The sequence below is a fragment of the Nannospalax galili genome, unplaced genomic scaffold (genome assembly GCF_000622305.1).
Source record: "Nannospalax galili isolate Female #2095 unplaced genomic scaffold, S.galili_v1.0 scaffold842, whole genome shotgun sequence".
Lineage (NCBI taxonomy): Eukaryota > Metazoa > Chordata > Mammalia > Rodentia > Spalacidae > Nannospalax > Nannospalax galili.
Window position 1 is genome coordinate 246,421 of NW_008349291.1, and position 26,627 is coordinate 273,047.

At 43.2% G+C, this 26,627-nt stretch overlaps 1 protein-coding gene across 3 annotated transcripts; it reads left to right on the top strand.

Moving 5' to 3' along the window:
* Nucleotides 1–1,999: 1,999 nt before the first annotated feature.
* On the top strand, nt 2,000–20,404 carry Znf583 (zinc finger protein 583). 3 transcript variants are annotated; one of them, XM_029570183.1, is made up of 6 exons: nt 2,002–2,271; nt 4,122–4,222; nt 8,754–8,812; nt 8,907–9,033; nt 10,442–10,534; nt 18,373–20,403. In XM_029570183.1, the coding sequence occupies exons 4-6, from the start codon at nt 9,003–9,005 to the stop codon at nt 19,827–19,829; spliced, it is 1,581 nt and encodes a 526-aa protein (XP_029426043.1). In that variant the 5' UTR covers nt 2,002–2,271; nt 4,122–4,222; nt 8,754–8,812; nt 8,907–9,002; the 3' UTR covers nt 19,830–20,403. The 3 variants fall into 3 exon arrangements, with proteins under 3 accessions (XP_029426042.1, XP_029426043.1, XP_008844850.1); XM_008846628.3 differs by lacking the exon at nt 8,754–8,812; XM_029570182.1 differs by lacking the exons at nt 8,754–8,812; nt 10,442–10,534 and having other exon boundaries at nt 2,000–2,271; nt 18,373–20,404.
* The last annotated feature ends 6,223 nt before the right edge of the window (nt 20,405–26,627 follow it).

Sequence of the window (26,627 nt, forward strand, 5' to 3'; positions counted from 1 at the left end):
TTTGACATGTGAATTTCTTTTGTAGTTTCTGATTCTTGTGTGAAACTCAAGCCTTCAAGTTTTTAACTTTATGTGCCTTTGTGGTTTACTTTTGGGGAATGAAAAGATGGTTTGTCTAAGCTTCCAATTCTCCCTTTCGATTTTATATTCGAGTGGCCAGATTGCTTTGGTCTTCAAGAGTTCCCACAGAGGCCCAAGTCAGATGAGGATCAGAAGCTCTCAGGCTTTCTCCTAACGTCTGGATCCCTCCAGGAAAGATGCTGTCCTCAGGAATTTGGGGGTTGGACTAGCCTGGGAGCAGGGCCCAGGGAAGATGGTGGTCTCGGGCAGCTGGTGGCCTTCACACCCAGAGATGCAAAAGGAGTTGGGGGCGGAAAGAGGCCCCAAGGGCTCCTGGGGACCAGGAGAGAGGCTGGCAAGTTGTGCCATATTTTATTATTTTTACTTTATGTGTATGAGTGTACTGCCTGCATGTAAGTAAGTACACCCATGTTGTGCAATGCCTCAGAGGTCAGAAGAAGGTTTTGGATTCCCCTTAAGCTGAAGTTAAGGATGGTTTTCAGCCACCATGTGGGTGCTGGGAATTGACCCAGGTCCTGTGCAAGAGCAGTCAGTGCTCTAAACCGCTGAGCGATCTCTCCAGCCCAATATTTTTTTACTTTTTATATGTGTTTTGCCTGCATGTATGTTAAGTTCACCCATGTCATACAATGCCTGAAGAGGTCAGAAGAGGGTGTCAGATCTCTGGAACTGGTGTTACAGATGGTTGTTAGCCACCATGTGGGTGCTGGGTTTCGAACCTGAGTCGTCTGCAAGAGCAGCCAGTACTCTTAACTGCTCAACCATCTCTCTAGTGCTGGTTTTTGACTCAAGATCTATGTAGCCATGTTCCCAGAGTTGGTAGGGTCTGAGCTTGGGTCTGGAAGCCCTAAGAGGCTGGGCTTGGCCACCTGCTGCAGGAGGCCAGTTAGAGAATTTAGTGGTAATGAAAAGCAGAGAAATATTTATTTGGTGTAGCTAGCCACTTTGGGAAGATGCAGTTACACACACACACACACGCACGCACACACACACACACACACGCACGCACACACACACACACACACGCACGCACACACACACACACACACGATCCCCAAGTCCATGAAGTTCAGGTCTAAATAGAGAATAAAAGACATACATAACTAAACGGTCCTGGTGAAGGTGTGAGGTTGTGGTCCCTACACTGACCCATCGTTGTCCTGGCTCTCCTGCCAAATGTCAAAACTGTGTGAAATCTTTGTGCAGACAAGTTCCTCTTCTGCCTGGTACCAGGTTTCAGCCCTTCTTTCTCCCAACAAAAGATTCCTAAGAAAAATCCCATTTTCTTGGGAGCCATTGTCTCAATAGTCTGATAGCCGAAAACAGGAACTACTACCTTTCCTGCCGGGAGGGTTACAGCCCAGACTGGCCTCCAAGTTTTGATCCTCCTTTCTGAATGATCTTAATACTTTAAAAAAAAAAAAAAAGTATCAATGCCCAATATATGTATCTTTTTGGAAAAATTTACTTCCACCCCCCTTTTCTGGCAGTACGTTTTTCCCCTGGCAGACTGAATCTAGGGCCTCAGGCATGCTAAGCAAGCAGTCTACCACTGGGTTACACCCCTAGCTCACTTCCCCCTAAATTCATGTCAGTTCCATGATGGTGAGGACGCTGGTCCCCTGGTTCACTGTTGAGTCCCCAGTGCCTGGCACAGAGCTCATCATAAATGATGACTTAAAGGGAAAGACCGAGAGCAGTAAAGAAGCAAGGGAACCTACACCTTGGCCTTGACCACACAGCCGCCTAGTGACACCCTGGGGCTCTGGCCCGCCTTCAGCACCGTTACCCAGCACTGGCCTGCACTGCGCGTGCGCGTCCGACCACCCCGGGGATGAGGGAGCAACCTGGAATATCCGGCCAAGCGACCTGCGCATGCGCAACCCCGGCCGGCCCTGCAATGCTTCCGCCCGCCCAGCCCGGGGTTGGTTCTGGTTCTGAAGACCCTCAGGGGAGACAGCGTGTGGGCAGAGACACCTGGACTTGGGAGCCGCGCCGGGGCGGGCATTCCCAGCATGCCCTGCGCCGCGCCGGCCGAGCGCTGGACTCCATCTCCCAGCGGCCCCTGCGCGGACCCCCGCCGCAGCCGCGCCTTTGTGAGAGCCGTCGGTGGCGCGGGATCGAGCCCCGGGCCCGGTTCAGCCTGCGACGGCGCCGAGCGAGGGGCGACGCGGACCGAGGAAGCGCCCGGTGAGGAGCGCGGTGCCGCTGGGTCCATGGAGGGGGGAGCAGCCTTGCGGGTGGCCGTGGAGACCGTGTGACAGCTCGTGACAGCGGGGGGGACCCGAGTGACATCTGTGTGAGGGGCCTGTGACTGTGAGGCTGAGAGGCTGTGACCATGTGTATGACCATGTGTGTGACATGAGATCGCTCACGGTATTGAGGGGGCCATCTGTGACAATATATGTGACAGTGTATGACATATGAGATTGCATCACGGTATTGAGACCCGTGTGTGACAATATATGTGACAGTGTATGACATATGAGATTGTATTGTGGTATTGAGGAGACTTGTGTGTGACAATGATGTGACAGTGTAAGACATGTGAGATTGCATCAAGGTATTGAGGAGACCCGTGTGTGACAATGTATGTGACAGTGTATGACCTGTGAGATTGCATCATGGTATTGAGGAGACTTGTGACGGTGTGTGTGACCATGTGTGAGATTGCTCACGGTATTGAGGAGGCCTGTGACTGTGTATGACAGGACAAGACTGCACCACCATGTGTGTGGAGGCTTGTGACAGTGTGTGAGACGATGTGAGGCTTTGAGGACGTGTGGGACAGTATGAAACTTCGTCACCTCACGTGAGTGACTTATGGCATTGTAAGACTGTGACAAACTGTGAGAATACAACCTGAGTATGCCACCATGTGTGAGCAGGCCTGTGAGGGTGAGGCTGTGTTTGGAACTATGATGCTCCTACAGGGAGGTCTCTGCCACCAGGGATGGAGCCTGTGACACTGTGAGAGACAGTATGTGAGTTTAGGTCACTGTATGTGATATAGTGTAACTGAGACTGAGTGACAGTGCTGGAGAATGTGTAACAGTATGTCATTGTGTTATGAGGAGGGGGCATGAGAGTATGTGTGATTGTGTGAACAGAATTTGACTAGATGCCGTGTACTGGGTGTTTGAATCTAGGCACTCTAACATGTAGATACGGGACTTCTTAGCACTGGGTTATACTGCTTCTTAAAGGTTTTATTCTTCAAGGCAGTGAGTTCTAGTGGGAAAAACGACTCATGATTAAGAAGATGGCTTAAAGCCTGGCGAGTCCCCAAGTCCCAGCACTCAGGAGGCAGAGGCAGTCTGATCTCTGAGATCAAGACCGGCCTGGTCTACATAGCAAGTTCCAGGACAGCTGTGCCTACAGGAAGACTATGTCTCAATAAAACCAAAACAACATAAAACAAAACAAAGCAAAAAAACCCAAAACAAAAAAGCAACAGAAAAAGAAGATGGTTGACTGCAGTTACCCTTCACCCCTTTCTGAGGAAATTGCTCAGAAAAGTCAAGAACTTGGCTTTCAGGTGCAGTTTGTTAATAAGCCAAGATCAGAAGCAGTGTCCTGACTGTCTGGTCCAGTGTCCTCCGGATCACATGGTACCTCTGTGTAAAGCTGCTTTCTGCAAGGCATTCATTTCATAGCCTTGTAGAAAGGGTGGGGACACTTTCAACATCATCATCTGGTAGACTAAAAATTAAAATTTTATTTCCAGTCTGGCTCAATTACTTGTTACTTAGATAATTTCAATGATGCAAAGCCTTCACGTGTGATGGGGTAGAAGACTCTTACTTTGTGCGGCCATTCCATAATTCATCTTACTGTTTATAAGTGAAGAGATAACTTATACATAAAATGTGTTGAATTCTTGAAATAGCACAAAGGAAAGAGAACTCTAAATGTACTTAATGATACCGCCAGTGCTCTTCTGTGATGGGAGAGGGAGAGGAGGAGAGAAGGGTTTCCAGGCTGGTGCTGGGGACTGCAGGGCAGGCCTGGAATTTCATGGTTTCTTTCCCCTTGCCCAGCTCTCCTTTCTTAGGATATTGCCCTTCTCCCAGAAAAGAACTTAAAGGCAGAGAACAGAAACACAGTCATATGTTCCTAAAGTTTTAACGCCATGTCCAAGGTAAGAAACACCCACTTCTCTCTTCCCTGAAATGCCATCTTTTTTAAAAATTAATTAATTAATGATTATTTTTTATTTATATTTTTGCGTATGAGTGTATTGCCTGCATGTGTATAAGTACATCAGGGTCATGCAAAGCCTGTGGAGGCCATAAGAGGGCATCAGATCCCCTGGAACTGGAGTTACAGACAGTTGTTAGCTGCTATGTGGGTGCTGGGAATTGAACCCAGGTTCTCTGCAAGAGCAGCCAGTGCTCCTAACCGCTGAGCCATCTCTCCAGCCCCTTGAACTGGATGGAGTCTTTGCCAAATACGATGACTCAGAGCACTCAGTAGCCCTCCTACTTCTTTGTCTTCTTTTCAAACCAAGACTGTGGAGAAAGCTCCTTCCTACCAGTCACAGCTAACACACGGTGACCTCAGCCTCCAGTGCACAGTGTAGGGCTTTCATAACCCACCAGAGTGTATTTTCACCTCTTTAGTGTTCCTAACAGCACTGAACCCACAGGAGGGGCTGAGTTCGTTCATGAATAAAGAAGAAATGCTGGCTTGGGGATGAGGGATGCTCTTGGGTTCTGGGGGATTTTATTATTATTATTATTATTATTATTATTATTATTATTATTATTTTTGCTGGAATGGAAACCAAGAGCAAGTGACTCTCTAATGAGATCCCATCAGGCTGCTGAATTCCAGAAACCAAAATGTTCCTTGACTCTGCCGGAAAAATAAGATGCCATGGGACTGGAGAGACGGCACAAAAGCACATTTGACCATCAGGAGACATGACTTCCATGATACAATTGCACTTTCTCTGGTTACCTCATATCTAATTCCTTTTTGAGAGCGCGGGACCAGGCTTTCATGCTGAAGGCTGGGACAAGGATTTTACAGTAGACTGGGAGGCTACACAGATAAACACAGGCTATCAGTGGGACTCCCTTCTCCCAGCCCTTCCACTCATGCCTGTCTTGTATGAACCACCATTTAGTCTCTGCAATTGAGCTATAGTGTTCTAATTTTTAAGATTTTATTTTTATTTTACATTATATATACATGTGTGTGTCTGTGTGTGTCAAGGCCAAAAGAGGGTGTCAGATCCCCCCGGAGTTGGAGTTTTAGGTGGTTCTGAATCACCTTATGTGGGTGTTGGGAACCAAACTCTGGTCCTGTGCAAGAGGAGTATGCATTCTTAACCACTGAGGTGTCTCTCCAGCCCCCATAGTGTTTTTGTAAGAACAGAAAACTGGGGCTAGAGAGCTCTGCAGTTAAGAATATATAAGCTGCTCTCGCAGAGGACTGGAGTTTGGTCACCAGCATCCGTGTTGAGCAGTTGCTGCAGGGGGATCTGACTTCTTTGGCCTTCGTGGCACCTGCATTCCCATGCACAGGCCTACACATAGACACATAATTAAAAACAATAAAAATAGGACAGGGCATGGTGGCACACACCTTTAATCCCAGCACATGGGAGGCAGAGGCAGGTGAATCTTTTTGAGATCAAGGCCAGCCTGGTCTACATAGTTCCAGGTCAGCTGTGGCTACAGGGAGACCCTGTATCATACAAACAAACAACATGATAAATCTAGAAAAAAGAACAGAAACTCTGTACATACAGTAAAACAATGCAATTGTTTAAAAAATATTTTTAGAGCCAGGCGTGGTGGCACATGCCTTTAATCCCAGCACTTGGGAGGCAGAGGCAGGCGGATCTCTGTGAGTTCAAGGCCAGCCTGGTCTACACAGTGAGTTCCAGGACAGCTGGGGCTACAGGGAGACCCTGTCTCAAAATACATGTCTTAGTTACATGTATGTGTATGTGTCTGTATGTAGGTACGTGCACATTAGTGCAAGTGCCTGCGGAGGACGGCAGTGCCAGAGAGGATGGAGGATGTTAGCTCTCCTGGAGCTGGAGTGACAGGAGTTGAGAGCTGCCAGATATGGGTACTGGGAACCAAACTCAGGTCCTCATAGTCTCAAATCTGACCTGAGGTGTTTCTGGCTTCATTTCATTGGTTGGGGTTGTATGGGCATGATGGCATGCACAGTGCAAAGTGCACATGTGCGTGTTCAGAGCCAAGGCTGCACTGGATCCCAGTTTCCTTGAGAACACAGATGAACAGATGAGTGCTGCCACAAACACCTTGGATTCCTCATGTGTTTTGACTTCGTTTAGGGGCAGCACATGCTCAGAAACTCCGTACTGTTGTCTTTTTTGTGTTTGGTTTTTGACCATTCAGATGTCGAGTTGTAACCCACAGTTAAGAAGCTGTGGGAATGTCTCAAACAGGCAGAGCAGCACAATAGTAGGAATGTTGTATAGCTCCACTGCCCAGTACCATACCACTAGCCCTAGCCACATACAGCTGTGGAGCATTGTGTGTGTTAGTTTGACAGAGAAACTGGACTTTTTTGGTTTTGCTTCTTTGAGATATGGCCTCACTTCATAGTCCAGGCTAGCTTGGAACTTCCTATGTAGCCCAGGCTGGCTTTCAACTGGTGGTAATACTCTTTTTTTAATATTTTATTTATTCTTTTTATTTTATGTGTATGCATGTATTGCCTGCATGTAGGTAAGTGCACCCATGTCATGCAATGCCCGTGGAGGACAGAAGAGACTGTCGGATTCCCTGGAACTGGAGTTACAAACAGTTGTTAGCTGCCATGTGGGTGCTGGGAATTGAACCCAGGTCCTCTGCAAGAGTAGCCAGTGCTCTTAACCTATGAGCCATCTCTCCAGCCCAAGAAACTGAATTTTTAAAAAATATTTTAAAAAAATTTAATTGTGTGTGTGTGTGTGTGTGTGTGTGTGTGTGTGTGTGAGTGCCCATGGAGGACAGAAGAAGGTGTGGGTATGAGTTCATGAGTGCAGGTGCCTGCAGAGGTCAGAGGCATGAGATTCCCTGGAGCTGGTGTTATAGGCAGCTGTGAGCCGCCAGACCTGGGTGCTGGAACTGAACTCAGGTCCTCTGCAAGAGCAGCAAGTGTACTTTTTTGTTTGTTTATTTGAGTCAGGATCTCCCTGTAGTCCCAGCTAGCCTGGATCTCACTATTGAGACCAGGCTGGCCTCAGTCTCACAGAGATCCACCTGCCTCTGCCTCCCTAATGCTGGAATTAAAGGTGCACACCACCACACCTGGCCCTGGTATTACTTTATACTACCTGATATTGTATGGCCTCATGTTTAAATGCCTTTCTTTGTTAGAGTTTTAAATCTGCAAGGGGGGGAACTTTATTTTGTTCATGTTTGTATTCTCGATTCATAGAATGGTGCCCACTAGGTACTAAGCAGCCGGTAAATATTCATCACAAATACGAACAAAGGAGTGAGTTCTTCCTCTGTAAGAGGGAGACCAGAATGACAGTGTTCAGCCACCTCTTCTGCCATTGAATGGATAATGGAAAAAGGAAAAAGCAGAGGGTATTGTGTACAGAATAGGTGGTTGAAAGAGCCCATCAACCCAAATACTGTTTCCAGGAGTCCAATCCAGCCTGCCGACTCCTATCCTGGTGATAGGACCCAGGAAAATACATCTTTAATGAGTTTCCTTCCCACAGTGATTTTAATGCATATCTTTTAAGAACCTTTTAAAGAAAGATTTACTTATTTTTATGTATATAAGTTTTTTGCCCTCATGTATGTATGTGTACCATGTACATGCAGTGGTCAGAAGAGAGTGTCAAATCCTCTGGGGTTATGGATGGTTCTTAGCCACCAAGTGGGCGTTAGGAACCAAACCCGTGTCCTCTGTAAGAGCAGCCAGTGCTCTTAACCACTGAGCCATCTCTCCAGCCCCTATTTTTCCTTATCTTATTAATTATACATAATTCTTACAAATCATTAAGTGGCTAGTCTAAGATAACATCCATCCATTACTTATTACATAGCAATCTTTCCTGCCCCACTGTGTTCTGTTTTCTCCAAGTAGATAAATTCCTTGGCATTCAATACAAATAATTTATTATTGTACACTTGACTGATTATGGTGTTACTGCTCAGTTTTATCAGTGGACATGTCTTTTCTCCACCAGTAGAGATTTTTCTCAGAAATTATATCCTTTTCATAGCAGAATATCAAGACAAGCATAGCCATTGCTGACATGCATTTCTCAGAATGTAAGAGGGATGCTTGCTGGTGGTGGTCACAGCTGGGATTTTAGCAATTGAGAGCCTGCGGCAGAAGGATGGGGAGTTCAAGGCCAGCGTAGGCTTCATAGCAAGACCCTGTCTGACAGAAAGAATGGGGAGGGAGCAAAGAGAAAGAGGAAGGGAGGAAGACATGCTGGTGTACACTTAATCGTAGCTCTTGGGAAGCTGAGGCAGGAGGATTGTGAATTCAGGCTGCTGGAGCCATATACAAGTCCCTGTCTCCAAACAAACAAAAACAAAGCAAACACGTTAACAAGCACTATCAGTTTAGCTAATGTTAGCTCTTTTTCTGTTTGTTTGTTGTGTTGTATTGTTTCTGCTAGGTTTTGTTTTTGTTTTTGAGACAGGGTCTTGCAAACTAACCTGGAACTCACTCTGTAGCCCAGACTGGCTTGGAACTCAGGATCCCGTTCCCTCTGCCTACTGAGTGTTGCCTACAGGTATGCACCACTACATCCAGCTTTGACTCTTTCACCTGGGCCCACCTGAAAATTTGAGCAGTAGTTGAATAATAATGTGTTTGTGTCATTTCAGGATTTGGTGACGTTTGGGGATGTGTCTGTACATTTCACTCAAGAGGAATGGGAATGGCTGAACCCTGCTCAGAAAGATCTGTACAGGAAAGTGACCATGGAGAACTACAGGAGCCTTGTGTCCCTGGGTAAGGAGGCCTCCTGCGATTCAGTACCACTCCCAGGGTGGTGTTCCACTGACATATCTCTGGGATGCTTTTGAGTTGCTTTACTAAATTTCTCTTAATTAAAAAAAAAATTAGTTACATTTATTTATTTGTGTGCATGTATGTATTTGTGTGTACATACCATGGCATGCATGTGGAAGTCAAGAGGACAACTGTTTCAAGTTGGGTCTCTCCTTTCAATGTGCAGATCTCAGAGATTGAACTTGGACTTGGCAGTAAGCACCTTTACTCACTGGGCCACCTCACTGGTCCCTTTAATTTTAAAACTTTACTACATTGTTTGCTCTATCTATCTATCTATCTATCTATCTATCTATCTATCTATCTATCTATCTATCTATCTATCTATATATCTATCTGTCTATCTATCTATCTATCATCTATCTATCTTATCTATCTACCATCTCTCTATCATCTATATCATCAGTCATCCATTTATGTATCTTGTACGCATCTGACATCGATCTAACTTTCTATTTATCACCTCTATGACCTATGTTCTATACATCCATCCATTCATCCATCCATCCATTTCTCTATGTATCTATTAATGTACCTAATCATCTTTCACTCTGTCTCCATTTCTGGTGTCTGGCGATGAAATTCAGCCCTGTTCTATCATCTATCTATCTAATCTATCATCTATCTATCTATCTATCTATCTATCATCTATCATCTATCTATCATTTATTTATTTGAGACAGGGTCTCACTGTGTGGCTTAGAACTCACTGTGTAGACCAGGCTGGCCTCAAACTCACAGATACACCTGCTTCTGCCCCTCTAGTACTGAGATTAAAGGCGTGTGCCCCGACACCCACCTGAATTTGTGTGTGTGTGTGTGTGTGTGTGTGTGTGTGTGTGTGTTCATGTTCGGGGGAAGTGTGCATAAGCCATGGTGTGCATGTAGAAGTTAGAGGGCAACTTTGTGGAATCGGTTGTCTCTCCACCTTTATGTGGGTCCCATGGATCTAACTCAGGTCATAATGGGCTTACATTGCAAGCACTTTACCTGCTGCCATTTTGCTGGCTCAGTTTCTCTTTCTTAAGTCCTGTGTAGTGGCACATGTCTGTAGTTCCATGTACTCAGAGGGCTGAGAAAATAGGATTTCTTGAGCCCCGAAGTTGAGGGAAACACCCTGAGCAACATAGCAAGCCCAATTCCAAGAGTTACAATGTCTTCTCTTCCTTAAGCTTCCTAAATAAACTGCGCTTTACCAGAGCAACGGCTTCTTTGGACTGTTTCTTCATTTCCCCCATTCTTCAGAATATTTCTCCGTCTTCAGTTTCTACCCTAATACCCCACCCCTTTAATGCAGAAACTTGCCTTGATGTCACAAGTGTGACTAAACCCTGTTTCTCGTAAGCAGGAATTCCAGTTTACAAGCCAGCTGTGATCTCATTACTGGAACAAGGTAAAGAGCCCTGGATGGAGAAGGAGGGAACAAGACCCACAAGCCAGGGTGAGTGAGACAGAGCTGGGGAGGTGGGTGTCTCTGCCAGGAGAGGTTCTGCTGTTCCGAAAGGCCGGATCATCCTTGCTGCCTCTGGGGTAGGTTATGCTGAAGCATCTGTTTCAAACAGAGAGTGATCCATGATGGCTGTGCTTTGGGGAGAAGAGGAGGAAAGAGAGGAAGGGGGAGGGAGGAGGAGGAGGAAGAGGAAGAGGAAGAGGCATGGGGGTAGGGAGGGCGTGGCGAAAGAGATTTCCTGAAAGGAGGTGGGGGGTAGAGAAGAGAAGAGATTCCCAGGTATTGATGCAGCCTACAATTGGATTGAGAGGGGCTAAGAAAAGGTCGTCTGATGTAGAGGCGTCACTGTGAACGAATGGTAAACCTGTGTGAGAGGCTGAGTGGTGATGTGGATGCTGAGGTCTTTGTGGAGGCAGATTTTGGAGACCTTACACAGTGTCCTCTGTGGCACTGCCTCCACAGTTTCTTTGATTAGATTTTATGTTCTTTCTCCAGTAATTATTCGTCTAGGCAATCAGACTTATTTCCATGAATCCAAGCAAATCCCATAATTCTCTTTTTTTAAAACATTTTTATTTATTATTTTTATTTTATGTGTATGAGTATTGCCTGATGTATGTGAGTGCATCCATGTCGTGCAATGCCGCAGAGGTCAGAAGAGGGCTTTGGATTCCCCTGGAACTGGAGTTAAGGACAGTTCGTAGCTGCCATGTGGGTGCTGGGAATTGAACCCAGGTCCTCTGCAAGAGCAGTCAGTGCTCTTAACCACTGAGCTATCTCTCCAGCCCCCATAATTCTCTTGTATATCTACAATAGTTTCTGATTTTAATTTCTTTATGTTTACTTTTTTTTTTTTTTGACAGGGTCTCAGTATAGCCCTGACTGGCCTGTAGACCACATTCTGTAGACCAGGCTGGCCTTGAACTTCACAATGCCCATCATAGTATTTCAAAAAGAATTTATTAGGTTACTATTCATAGATCAGTTTTATTTTTTCAAGACCCAGCTTATGCTTTATTTTGAATTACTACTTTCTTTTTTCAATTCTCTGTTTTTTGCTTTTCTCTTTTTTTTCTCCTCCTGATTTTCTCTTTAAAAAATTTTCCCTGGGGCTGGAGAAATGGCTCAGCTGTTAAGAGTACCTCTTGCAGAGGACCCGGGTTCGATTCTCAGCACCCACATGGCAGCTGCAAACCTTCCTTAACTCCAGTTCCAGGGGAATCCGAAGCCTCTTCTGACCTCCACGACATTGCACGACACGGGTGCACTCACATGCATGCAGGCAATACACTCATACACATAAAATAAAAATAATAAATAAAATATTTTTTTAAAAAAAGCACAAACTTAAAAAGAAAATTCTCCCTACTGTTGAAAGAATGGTTCATCTGCTAAGCTCATTCTCCTTTGCTCAGTGGTAAAATTGTCACGGGCTGTGAGCGTCCCTCTGAGTTCTTCACGCTCCCTTGTTGCCATTCCCTAGAGTTTTAAATTCCCCTTTCACTTGAGTTGTTTTTTTAAAGAGAATTTCTTTGTTTTATTCCAGTTTGGTCAGATTGTTTTATTATGTGTGATCAAGTAGTATTAATCTTTTGTGTGTGTATGTGTGTGTGTGTGTCTTTTTTGAGAGAGGGGCGCCCTGTAGCGCCAGCTGGCCTAGAACTCGCCGTGTAGACCAGGCTGGCCTTGAACTCACGAAGATCCGCCTGCCTCTGCCTCCCAAGTGCTGGGATTAAAGGTGTACACCACCATGCTGAACACAAGGTAGTATTAATCTTAAGATCTGTTCACAGTAAACTGCATCCATATAAACAGTACAGTTGGAGTTTTGGCACGAGTATATACCTATGAGACCATCACCTATGAGACAATCAAGGCTTTCCGTAATTATCCAAGGCAGCTTGCCTCTCTGTACTCCGTGTTTTCTTTCACTCCTAGTTCCAAAGAAGCATTGGTATAATCTATTATTCTATTTGATTTTATTCTGTGTGTGCACAGGTGTGTGCATATGGATGATGTGTGCACACACATGTGTGCGTGTATGCAGGTGCATGCAATCCACAGCATATGTGTGGAGGCAGAGGACAGCCTGGCTCAGGTCTCATCCTCTCCTTCCACTGTGCTTGAGGCAGGGTCTGGGTCTGCTGCTGTGCTGTATACACCAGGCTGGCTGGTCTGTAAGCTTCTTGGGGTTCTCCTGCGTTCACCCCATGTCCCTGTGGGAGCACTGGGATTACCATGCTCAACTTTACATGGGCTCTAGGGATTCAAACTCAGGTCCTCCCGCTTGTGTGGCAAGTGCTTTACTCACTGAGCCATCTCCAGCCCCTTTATCATTTTAGGTTAGTTTGCATCTAACTTGAATGGAATCATGCCATGTGGGTTATGTTATGTATAGCTTATTTCCCTTAGCAGGATGGTTTTGAGATCCATCTGGGATGTTGCATGTATGAATAATTACTCTCTTTATCTCTGAGTATTGACTAGGGTCTGTTATGAGTAAACAAATTATCCATTCACCTGGAGATGGGCATCTGTTGTTTTCTACATGGGGCTGTTAGAGATAAAGCTGCTTGAAGCTGTCATGTACGAGCCTCTGTGTGGACATAGGGAATCATGAGCTTTATGTTTAACTCTGTAATGCACTTGGTAATCCCCAAAGGGATTTTGTATTCTTTGTAGTGAGCTCCGAGCACTCTAGCTGCTTTATTCACATCCCCTCTGAGTCTTGGCATCGTCAGTGTGTTTCTGATTTTTGCCGTTCTCATCATTGTAACATGGCTTTGGTGGCATTTCTGTGATGAATAGTTTGGAGCGTCTTTTCATATGCTGGTTGGCCATGTATGTGTATCTTTCATGAAGTGCTTGTTCAAATTTATTTTATTTTTATTTTCTGTGTATGAGTATATTGCCTGCATGTGTGTAAGTATACCTGTGTCATGCAGTAGCCATGGAGATCAGATGAGGACATTGGATTCCCCTGGAATTGGAGTTACGAATGGCTGTTAGCTGCCATGTGAGTGCTGGGAATCGAACCTGGGTCCTCTGCAAGAGCTGCCAGTGCTCTTTACTGTGGAGCAATCTCTCCAGCCCCCCACATTTTTGGTTTTTTTTTTCTTTTCTTTTTTTTATTGTTTTTTTTTGACAAGTTCTCCCTAGTCCCAGACCACCTGGAAGTCACTAGGTGGACCAGGCTGGCCTCCATCTCATAGAAATCCTCCTGCCTCTGCCTCCCAAGGGTTGGGATTAAAGGCATGTGTCTTGACTCTTTGTTTTTCTAATGCTGGCTTTGGTAGAACAAAAGTTTTCAATTTTTGTAAAATCCAGTTCATTAGTGTGTCTTGTCGCTTCTTGCATCATAGCTAAGAAATTCTTGCTAAAGCTCAGTCACAAAGCTTTTCTTCTAGTAGTTTTATAGACTTAGCTTTTACGTTTATGAGCTGATCCATTTGAAGCTAATCTTTGTGTCTTATGTGGGGTAAAGGCTGAGGTTCATTGGTTTCAGCCATGGATATATAGTGCTCTTGGTCGGTGAAGGCTTTCCTTCACTGTTGTACTGCTTTGATATCTTTGCTGGAAGTCTGCTGAATACACATGTACAGATTTAATTCTGGACTGTGCCGCTGCTCCACTTTATACATGTTCACCCTTTCATAGGAACCACATTGTCACCAGGCTTGGTGGCACAGGCCTTTAATCCCAACACTCAGGAGCCAGAACCCTGAGTTTGAGACCATTCTAGTTTACCTAGTGAGTTCAGGCCAGCCAGGACAGCACAGTGAGACCCTGTCTCCAAAAAGAAAAGAAAAACAAAAACGCATTGTCCTAATTACTGTTGCAGTATATAAAATGACACCAGGCAGTACAATTTGGCTATATTGGAGCATCATATAAATTTTAGAACGAAGTTGAGAATTTTCACTCAGAAAAGAGTTTGTTTGAGATTATATTTAATCTACACATCAGTTGGGAGTCTTAACCAAATTCTTATAACTTATGCCTATGGTTTAATAAGTCATTTATTGCAATTTCTTTAATTTTTCAGGAATATTTTAATGTCCAGTCTCATGTTCCGTGTGTTGTACATTTTCTCCCTGATTCTCAGGCGGTTTGGCATCATCATGCCGTCTGTGAAGTCAGGCAGTTTCACTTCGTCCTTCTCGCCTTTACCTTCCTTTATTTTCCTGACGTGTGGCAGTGGCTAGCATGCCCTGTACAGTGTTGAGTAGAGCTGGTAAGAGCATGTTTCCTTATACTGTTCCAGTCTTGAGAGGATATGTATTCTACTTTTTACCATTAACTTGATGTGAACTGTAGATTTCAGCTAACTAAAAACAGCTCCTTTCTGTTCTTGGTTTGCTAAAAGTTTTATAATAAATAGATTCAGTGCTCTTTGTACGTCTGTTGAGATGATCATGTGTAGTTTTGTTTTCCTGTTAACATGGTGAACCGCGTTGGTGACTGAGATGATCATGTGTAGTTTTGTTTTCCTGTTAACATGGTGAACCGCGTTGGTGACTGAGATGATCATGTGTAGTTTTGTTTTCCTGTTAACATGGTGAACCGCGTTGGTGACTGAGATGATCATGTGTAGTTTTGTTTTCCTGTTAACATGGTGAACCTCATTGGTGACTGAGATGATCATGTGTAGTTTTGTTTTCCTGTTAACATGGTGAACCTCATTGGTGACTGAGATGATCATGTGTAGTTTTGTTTTCCTTGTTAACATCGTGAACCTCATTGGTGACTGAGATGATCATGTGTAGTTTTGTTTTCCTGTTAACATGGTGAACCGCATTGGTGACTGAGATGATCATGTGTAGTTTTGTTTTCCTTGTTAACATGGTGAACCTCATTGGTGACTGAGATGATCATGTGTAGTTTTGTTTTCCTGTTAACATGGTGAACCGCATTGGTGACTTTCCATATTAAAGCAGTCTTGCACTCCTTGGAGTTAATTCTTGGTCAAAAGTATGTCTTCCATATCTTGCTGAATTTGACCTTCTATGGTTTTTGCATTTATATTTAGGTGCTGCATCTGTGGGATTACTAGTAATGTCTTTATACAGCTTGATTATCAAGAGAATGCTGGCTTTATGAAGACGAGTTGAGAAGTATTTTTATCCTCTTCTACTTTCTGAGTTTCATAGAATGGTCTTCTTTGCCTTTAAATCTTTGGTAGAATTCACTAGTGAAGACAGTTGTAGGTAACGGATTTAATAGATGTGGGGTTACTTCATTTAATTCTTGCTTGGGGCAGGAGAGGTGGCTCAGCAGTTAAGAGTACTGACTGCCCTTGCAGAAGACCAGTTCAGATCCCAATACCCACTTGGCAGCTAACAACCATCTCTAACTCCAGTTCCAAGGGATCTGACGCCCTCTTCTGGCCTCTGTGAGAATTTTACTACATAGGTACATTTACATACATGCAGGCAACACACTCATGTACATAAAATGAAAATAAGTGAGTTCGCCCAAATTAATTCTTCTTGCTTTAGCTTTGGTAAGGCCGTATCCTTCAAGAGATTTATGCATTTCACTCGAGTAGTCCAGGTTATTAATATAATATAATGTTCTCATACTTTTTTAGTTTTCTAGAGTGTGGTGATAATTCTGCTTTTAGTTCTGATGTTGGTAATTTTTTTCTTTTGTTATTTTTCTTCATTTTGCCTTTTTTCTTTTTTTTTACAGCAGCTGGCCTGAAACTCTGGCCTTGAACTCACAGAGATCTGCCTACCTCTGGCTCTCTTTTGTTATTTTTCTAAAATATTTTTATAGAGTATTTATTCTGTGGGTACATGCACACGTGCCACAGAGTATAAAGGTCAATGGACAACTTACAAGGGTGGTTTTCTCTTTCTACCTTGTGGGTTCTGGGGACCCAATTCAGGCTGTAGGCCTGGGGGCAAGAACTTCACCCGCTCAGCAGCCACCTTACCAGCCCTCTTTCTTGTTGTTTTGCTTAAATTGGTGATCTTTTCAAGAAACCTAATTTGGCTTTAATTTCCATGTTGATTGTATTGTGTAGTTTCTCATGTAGCTTGTGTCTTCCTGCTTTCCTGTGTAGCTGCAGTCTCTCCTTCTGAGGTGGCATCTTACTGACTTACATACAGTCTTCTGTGGGTTATTTTAAATATAAGCATCTTAAAATGACAGAGGTTCCTTAGTCCTCTACTATGTAGTATTTACTAGACATCATTTGTTTTACACTCGATTCTGTTGAGGCTAGAGAACATATTCTCTCTGATTCCGGTACTTTGAAATGTATTGAGTCTTGGCTTATGACCCAAGATATGGCTGTCTTATTGAACATACCATAAATACCTATTGGATAGTTGTCAGAAGTAGGTTATAGCAATATAAATTAGGACAAGGCAGTTCTATGCATTTACTAATTGTTGCCTAGATTTGTTGACTTCTAAGACCCTGGTCTCAAAACACATAAAAAGAGGTAATCTTTGGCCAGCAAGATGACTCAGTGGGGAGAGCGGCTCCCCTCAGAGACCTGGAGCCATAGTGCTGGTGAAGCTACTGCCAGGCCTTGGCTAGAGATTTACTACATCCATCCTTGGAAGAGGAAAAGGAAAAAACATAGAAAGAAATGGCCAGTTCAAAGTCCAAGTTCTTATTTCACAATGTAAAATGTCCAGCTTGCTACAAGATGGCCACGGATGTCAGCCATGCTTAGAGAGTGGTTCTTTGTGTGGGTTGTTAACAGCCCCGGGCCAGCCTACAGGAGGAAAGGCCTGACTCACAGGAGACTGTTCATTTAGAGGAAAGCAGCACTAATGACCCGTACAACGTCCTGCATTTGTGTTTTCTCACAAGGCCTTAAGCTCAGTTACTCTACCAAGACAATGTGATTATGTTTGTTTTTTTTTTCAATAAAGTTTTAATTTTGAAAAAAAAAAAAAAGATGGCTCAGTGGGTAAAGGCTCTTACCACTAAACCTGATGACCCTAGCTCTGTTCTCAGGACCCACATTGTGGAAGGAGAGAACCAACTCCCGCAAGTTGTCCTCCGATCTCCGCATGGAATGCACTTACACACACACATGAACACACAAACATAATAAATGGAATGAAAAATAGTAAATTTGGGACTGGTAAAGAGAAAGCAAATTAAGGCCTGTACTAAGTTAATAAAGACAAGCAATTTGATACAAAGTTATGCTTTCATGAAGGCATTGTACTTCAGGGATCAACTGAAAATTTATATCTAGTTTGAACTTATTCAAAATTATTTTCAGGAAGTCCTTTCCTCAACTGAAAAAATTAACAAACCATCGGACATCATCTGGTGTGAATTTACAGCTGAGCATTCAATGAAAAAATTTTAGCTACTTTTTCTTTTTTCTTTTTTTTTGAGACAGGGTCTCTCTGTAACCCCAGCTGGCCTGGAATCCACTATGTAGACCAGGCTGGCCTTGAACTCACAGAGATCCACTCCACTTGCCTGTGCCCCCCGAGGGCTGGAATTAAAGGCTTGCACTACCACACCCAGCTTTACCCATTCTTGACAAATTCTAAAATTGGTGTTTAAAAATGATTAACTTAGCTTGAGAAGAAGAAAGGAAACATGCTTGGAGACCATATTGTTAACTTAAATATAAAATGGTAGTTGTGATTTTAATTTTTTGGTTCTCTGAAGGATATTTACTAATGATTAATCAAGTTCCTTATATTCTCACTGTGTATAATTTTAAAGCTGTATTAAGAGATATTCAGTCCTTTAACCTCTTTTTTTTCTACTTCCTATTTTTGTTTCAACATTTGTTTTCTTCTAATGAGTAAATGTAAAAAACATTTTATTTTCTTGGTATCTTTTAGATTGGGAGTACGTGTTTAAAGGCACTGAATTTTCATCAAAGCAAGATATTTATGAAGAATCAGCCAAAGGACTAACAGTGGGAAGAAGCCATCTTAGTTACAGCCTTGACTGTCCCAAATGGAAAGAAGATTGTGAGAGCGAGGACTTACTCAAGACCAAGTTGGAAGGTCAGTTGACTGCCCCTTATGAAGAAGTCCCTGGAGATCAAAGACATGGGTGCAATAAATCTTGGCCCACATTCCATCAGGATGCAATACTAGGTATACCACAGAGTTTCTCCACCAAAGAAAGAGCACGTAAGTGTGAACCACAAAAGAGAAGGTACCGGAAAAAGTCTGTGGAAGCAAAACATAAGAAGGTCTACGTAGAAAAGAAAATCTTGAAGTGTAATGAATGTGAGAAAGTCTTTAACCAGAGCTCATCCCTAACTCTCCATCAGAGAATTCATACTGGAGAGAAACCTTATGCATGTGTTGAATGCGGGAAAACCTTCAGCCAAAGTGCAAACCTAGCTCAACATAAGAGAATACATACTGGGGAAAAACCTTATGAATGTAAGGAATGTAGAAAGGCCTTCAGCCAGAATGCACACCTTGCTCAACATCAGAGAGTTCATACTGGAGAAAAACCTTATCAGTGTAAAGAGTGTAAAAAAGCCTTCAGCCAGATTGCACACTTGACTCAACACCAGAGAGTTCATACTGGAGAGAGACCTTTTGAATGTATTGAATGTGGAAAAGCCTTTAGTAATGGTTCATTTCTTGCTCAACATCAAAGGATTCATACAGGAGAGAAACCTTATGTGTGTAATGTGTGTGGGAAGGCCTTTAGTCATCGTGGATACCTGATAGTACATCAAAGAATTCATACGGGAGAGAGACCCTATGAATGTAAAGAATGTAGGAAATCCTTCAGCCAGTATGCACACCTTTCTCAGCATCAGAGAGTTCATACTGGAGAGAAACCTTATGAATGTAAAGTATGTAGAAAAGCCTTCAGCCAGATTGCTTACCTTGATCAACATCAGAGGGTTCATACTGGAGAGAAGCCCTATGAATGTGTTCAATGTGGGAAGGCCTTCAGCAACAGTTCATCACTGGCACAGCATCAGAGAAGTCATACTGGAGAGAAACCCTATATGTGTAAGGAATGTAGGAAAACATTTAGCCAAAATGCAGGCCTCGCTCAACATCAAAGAATTCATACTGGAGAGAAACCTTATGAATGTAACATTTGTGGGAAAGCCTTTAGTTACAGTGGATCTCTTACTCTACATCAGCGAATCCATACTGGAGAGAAACCCTATGAATGTAAAGACTGCAGGAAGTCTTTCAGGCAGCGTGCACATCTTGCTCATCATGAAAAAATTCATACTATGGAGTCATTCCTGTCCCTTTCCTCTCCTTTGCCCTCCACATCCAATCACCTGCCAAGAACTATAGGTTTTATCTCCTAAATATGACCCAGATGTGACCCATTAGATCATTTGCATTTCCCCGTCCTTGTCTGATACGTGTTAATCTGTTTCACATGGCATATGGAAATAGCTTTCTAAGTGTATTCGCCCATTGGATCTGTCAATTTCCACATTTCAGCTAGACCTTAAGTAAGTTTTGATCATATTATTTATCCTTCATTAATTCTTCAGTGACATCCAAAAGTTCTTAGGGGAAAAGCGCATTTTCCTTAGAGTAACTTAAAATGCCTCCCTGTCTCCAATACCTGGTTCCAGACTTCTTTTAAAGCCTCCGTGTCTCTATCCATCTCATTCTTCACATACGTCCAGAATTATAACTCCTGCCAGCATCAGATAGATCGAGGCTCTAACCCTTGCTCTTCTGTTTCTCATTCCCAATTTTAGGGGAGCATTTTGTCCTTTGGAATTTCCATTCTTATTTATATTATGGAAATAACAGTTCTACCTCAAAAATTCTTGGGAGAATTAAGTTATGCATGTAAATTCCTTAGCACCGTGCCTGGCATAAAGTAAAAAAATATTAAATGAAAATAAAAAATACTATGATGTATAAAGAAAAGCTGATCATTTTAATCATAAAGAAACAGAAACAGATTTGAGAGAGTGTAAAGCTTTTTTTTAAAGCTTTTTTTTTTTTTTTTAGGAATTCTAATGTTAAGGGCTGAGGTTGTAACTCAGTTTGTAAGGTACTTGCCTAGTGGGCACAAAAAGCCCTGGGTTCAGTCCCCAGGATCCCATAACCTGAATGTAGACAACCAACGTCATCTCAGTTACTAATGAGTTTAAGGCCAGCCTGGGCTACATAGGCTCTGTGTTACAGTTAAGAGGTGAGATCTAATACGTTTGGATTGACATTGGACTCTGATGGTGGCTTCTGTTTCAGCATAAATCTATAAATATATGACTCACCAAGAAAAGCGATTCGTCCAATAGTTCTATGAAGCCAAATTTGCTTTTTAAAAAAGCCACTTGAGGTAGAATTTACTGAGATACACTCACCATGTTTGTGTAAACAAAAGCAAAACAGACATTTTAAAAAGTAGGCAGAAATTTTGATCAATAGCCAGTGAAGAACAGAAAATAAAAATATAAGTTTGATGCTCTTTCCCTGTACCAGGCAGGTGAGTCGCATCAAACTTGCATCATTTAAACCAAAATAATTTGCTAATTTTTAAAGTTCCAAAACTAAAGGAGAAAAGAAAATGGAATTATAGCCCAGTGCTCAAACTGGCTTCCCACAAACATATTTGATTTGGTGTAGATTGAGTTTAAAACAAATATTAATGCCTTTAGAAGTACTGCTGTTTGCTAGTTCTTTTAAGTTCAAAACACTCCCTATGGACTTATATCTGTTATAACTTATAAAAGAGGCAGGTTTGTAGAGAGAAGCCATCACACTATGACCCTTCATAATGAACTTTATCGGGAGAGTTACAGGCTTATGGCCATAGCCAGCCATGATGGGGCCCTTAAAGGGGGAGAACATTAGGAGACAGAGCCGGGAGGGACCCTGAACTGACATGGAGCCTCCGGGTTCCTCAGTTCCCTTCAGAGCCTGAGAGCAAAGGGAGATTCTCTGTCTTACAGCTTTTCAGGGCCTTGGGCAAGCTTCATTCCACATGCCCTAGCCTGGAGTAACCTACTGCCAGAAGTCAGGGGGCAGTGATGAAGACCAGCTGTAATTCACAGTTGTCTCAAAGATGGAAGTGGGAGGGAGCGTGCAAGACCTTGCAGAGAGCTCCAGGGGCCATGGCCTGGTTTCTGAGGGGGGTGGGGGTGGGGAAGGTAGCTACAGAGTCTGTTAACATAACAATATCTACCATTTTATAGAACTTCTTGATTTTGAATTTGCAATTCTAGCCATACCAATTCCCGGCTGGATATAGACACAAAGAAACTGATGAAACTTTAACAGAGGATGGAAATGGGACCTTGAAGAAACAGATATTTTTTTCTTCTCTTAAAGAAAGACATAGTCTCATATTGATATCTTTAGTCCACAGATTGTTTGTTTGTTTTGCTTTGTTTTTGTTGTTTTGAGACAGGGTCTCCCTGTAGCCCCAGCTGGTCTAGAGCTCACTATGTAGACCAGGCTGGCCTTGATCTCACAGAGGTCCACCTGCCTCTGTCTCCTGAGTACTGGAATTAAAAACATGTAACATCATGCCCGACATTACACAGATTTTTTTTTTTTGTCTTTTTGAGACAGGGTCTCCCTGTAGCCCCAGCTGTCCTGGAACTCACTATGTAGACCAGGCTGGCCTTGAACTCACAGAGATCCGCTTGCCTCTGCCTCCCAAGTGCTGGGACTACAGGCGTGCACCACCATGCCCGGCTTACACAGATTTTTTTTTATACCTAATGAAATTCTAAGAATTTTCCCAGGTTTGAAATATTGTGTGTGGTCATATATACATGTACATATAAAGAAAATTTATAGTGAAAATGACATTTCACATCAATGGCTTACTTAACAGTATCGAAAACAGATTTGCTTGTGCAAAAGTAAATCCCTTTGTCCTCTACATGACATTTACTTCTAAGTGACTTCTCTAAATATAGAGCAAATACAAGACAGTCAGGGAATGAGAGCAAACTCCATAAATTTATTTTTATTTAAAAATTTTAATTTGTTTTTGGTCGGGTGTGGTGGTGCATGCCTTTAATCCCAGCACTTGGGAGGCAGAGGCAGGCGGATCTCTGTGAGTTCAAGACCAGCCTGGTCTACCTAGTGAGTTCCGGGTCAGCTGAGGCTACAGGGAGACCCTGTCTCAAAAAAAAAAAAAAAAAAAAAAAAACTGGTAAAAAATTTAATTTGTTTTTATGTATGTGAGTGTTTTGCCTGCATGTATGTAAGTGCACTTGTGTTGTACAATGCCAGTGGAGGCCAGGAGAGCACCAGATATCCTGGAACTGTAGTTATAGATGGTTGTTAGCTGCTGTGTGGGTGCTGGGAACCAAACCTGGTCCTGTGCAAGGGTAACCAGTGCACTTAACTGCTGAGTGAGCTCTCCAGTACCTACTTACTTTTATGAGCATTTTGCCTGTGTGTAAGTGTACGACACTCCTGCAATGCCATCTCTCCAGCCCCCACCCCCATACAGGACAGTCTGGGGCTGGAAAGATGGCTCAGCAGTTAAGAGCACTGGTTGCTCTTACAGAGGACCCAGGTTTGGGCCCCAGCACCCAAATTGTGACTCACAACCATCTGTAACCCCATCTCTCCAGCCCCAGAACAGACTTCTTAAATGTGATAAGATCCCATCTCTCTCCTACATAGGTTCATACGTTTTTATACATAAAAAAGTTTATGATGGGTAGTCTGGGAGGTGGGCTGGAGAGATGGTTCAGTGGTTAAGAGCACTGGCTGCTCTTGCCCTGGTTTGGTTCCCAGCACACAGGGTGCCTAATGTCTGCAACTCCAGTTCCACAGGATCCAATGCCCTCTTCTAGGAGATCTGATGCCCTCTTTGGGCCTTTTGTGGGCATTGCACACATGGGTGCACTAACATAAATGCAGGCAAAGGGGCTGCAGAGATGGCTCAATGGTTAAGAACACTGCCTGCTCTTGCAGAGGACCCAGGTTCAATTCCCAGCACCCACATGGCGGCTAACAACCATTCATAACTCCAGTTCCAGGGGAATCCGACGTCCTCTTCTGACCTCTGCGGGCACTGCATGACATGGGTGCACTTACATACATGCAGGCAGTACACTCACACACATACAAATAAATAGAGGGGGCTGGAGAGATGGCTCAGCAGTTAAGAACACTGGTTATTCTTGCAGAAGACCCAGGTTTGAATCCCAGCACCCACATGGCAGCTAAGAACTGTCTGTATCTCCAGTTCCAGGGGATCCAGCAGTCTCTTCTGACCTCCGCAGGCATTGCGCGACACAGGTGCACTTACCTACATGCAGGCAATACACGCATACACATAAAAGTAAATAAAAATAGAATACTTTTAAAAATAAATGCTTGTTCAAAGAATTGAAGGAGCACACACAAACAGCAAAGGTTTTATTCTGAAGCAAAGTGAAAGTGCTGCAAAGGAGCAGAGCTCAGAGTGAGCACACAGCTCAGAAGCACTGCTCACTGCCTGGCTTCCTCCTGTAAGTCTAGGAGAAAGAGGAAGCTGGGTGCTGGGAGTAGTGTGGGTGGTTGGTCGGCTATGCTTGATGGGTGTATTATTAGTCAGGGTTCTCCAAAGAAACAGAACTGGTAGGATGAATATATATGTATAGAGATCAGTTTAGCTCACAGGATAGAGTCTTAGTCCAACAATGGCTGCACCACACTGGAGAGGCTGAGAATCCGAAGTCGCTCAGTCCATGAGGCTGGATGTCTCAGTAGTCCCAATCTGGTGCTGAAGGTCTGACGAATTCCAAAAGATCAGCTAGTCTTCAGTCTACAGCAGCAAGATGGGATCCCCAGTGAGAGAGAAGGCAAGAAGCAAAAAGCCAGGTGTTCTCCTCTGCCGTGGCCTTTTATACCGGCTGCCATCAGAAGGTAACACCCACATTTAGGGTGTGTCTTCCAGCTTCAGATGATCCAGTCAAGAAGATCTCTCTCATTTCAGTTAATCCCAGATCCAGTCAAATTGACACTCAGGATTAGCCATCACAATGGGCATGGGATATGTAAACCTTTGTCCACTATACATGCCCTTTCCCATGATACATATAATTTAAAAAAAATTTTAATTGAATTTTTGTGCATTTCATACATAAAATCATCTTCATACTCCCTTCCCCTTTGGCACCCCTCCATAGTCCCCCTCCCACTGGGGTTCATATATTCTGTCATTTGTATTGAGGCCTATTATGTAAAGTTAGTGTCCCGAGATAGCCTTCTGCAAGTTCATCCACCAGGGATTAGTCAGTCTATCTAGAGTCTCTCCCTTCAAGAAGATCAGCTCTTCTGCAGCCTGCAGTAATCAGCTGCCACTAATTCTACTAAGATTGGGGCCTGCTTGTCATTTCTACAGTCTGTCCTGGGTTTTTGTCTGCCTAAGTTTGCATGGGTCTTGTGCATACTAACATCATTGCTTTAGGTGTGTATGAGAAGGGTCCCAGATGACTGTAGGACCATTTCCATATGGTCATGCACCTCCTCCCTGGATACATATAACTTTAATCATATGCCTGCCCAATTATGCATAGGCCTAAGATGTTAAAAAAAAAAAAACATTTTCCTAAAAGTTCACTCAGAGGACACACTTTACTTTACTGTGCATATACCCCAAACCAGTCCAGGCTGGATCTGGCCACTGACCCTGATTTCCCCAATGTCTTCCAGGATACATCTAGTTAAGAAATTGGAGTTTCTAGGGGTTTCTAAGGAGCTTTAGGTCGGAGTGATGTTTGTTTTGGATTGCTTTGTTTGGAAGGGGTGTGCCTGTGGCCTGATGCAGATGGGGCCTGCTAAGCATTTTGTTGGGAAAAGTGGTATGTGGGAAGCTTGAGCCAGGTGGAGGTCCTGGTTGCTAAGCTATCCTAGTGCTTACCTGCCTCAGATTTGTCTATTTCAGTGCTCTTGGTTCTTTTACTGCATTTAATTTGTTCGTCTGTAATCTGATTCATGTACACTCCGGCTTATGTGCTCTTGGAGAATGGACTCCTTTACTATTATAGACTAGCTTTTTTTCAGTGCTAGGAATTGGACCCAGGGTTTCATTCAGGCTAGGTAAGTGTTCTACAATGGCACTTTTAAAAAGTTTTATTGCTTTTAAGTGTATGCGTGTATTGCCGGCACATGTGTAAGTGTACTCATGTCGTGCAGTGCCCGAGGAGGTCAGAAAGTGTCAGATCCCCTGGAACTGGAGTTACCGACAGTTGTTAGCTGCCATGTAGGTGCTGGAAATTGAACCTGGGTCCTCTGTTAGGGCATCCAGTGTTCTTAACAACCAAGTCACCTCTCCAGCCCCTCCAATGACTATTTTTATTTCTTATATTTTTTAATCATTTATTTAATAACCATATAATTAGAATAAGCATTTCATTAAAACAGCATTGACATATTCAATAACAATTTCCAGAGCTAAGATGCATCTCTTTCAAAATTGGCTGTAAATTTTTAGGTTTAGAGTTGAATTAATACAGTTATACAATATTGTACTCCGTATAAACCCTATAAGACAAAATTAAAAATGAGGTTTTAAGCTTTGAAAACTATCTCCATTTCATTATTAAAATACAGTTTCATACAGAAAAATTCATTTTTAATACAATTGACACTACAATGCACATGTGTTTCTAATCTCTATATCTGATTATTACTAGTCACAGTCGGTTACTTTCTGAGCTCCTTGGCATCTAAGCATGGATATAAAGTCATCACGTAGATTTCAAAGGTAGATTTCACATCTACTAATTATTACAGATCAAATTTTTATGCTTTGAAGAATTATTTTTTTATTATTTATTTATACATCCACTTCTCAGGTAGCACCCTCCCATAGCCTCCCTCCCCCAACTAAAGCCCTTATACTCTGATATCACTGCTACTATCTGCAGTGTTGTCGGCACCCCCAGCCATTCCCGACTACTTGTCCATCCAGTGAATCTAGTCATCTTATATAGAGGTCTTTGTTTTAGGAGGGTCAGCTGTTCCCCATCTAGCAGTAATCAGTTGTCTATGTTCCTTTGGATAAGATTTGGGTCTGCTGTTCATTTTCCCAGTTCTATGCTGGGTTACGATCTGAGAATTCCTTTGGCCACCCTGGCCAACAACTCAAAAGAAGGTATTGCTTGTCTGGCACTGTTGCTTGTTTTGAG

Bases quoted from the DNA above. Each gene is read 5' to 3' on its own strand.
- Znf583 (XM_008846628.3), top strand. The intron at 9,034-10,441 runs GTAAGGAGGCCT...TCTCGTAAGCAG, and splicing joins CAGGAGCCTTGTGTCCCTGG to GAATTCCAGTTTACAAGCCA. The intron at 10,535-18,372 runs GTGAGTGAGACA...GGTATCTTTTAG, and splicing joins AACAAGACCCACAAGCCAGG to ATTGGGAGTACGTGTTTAAA.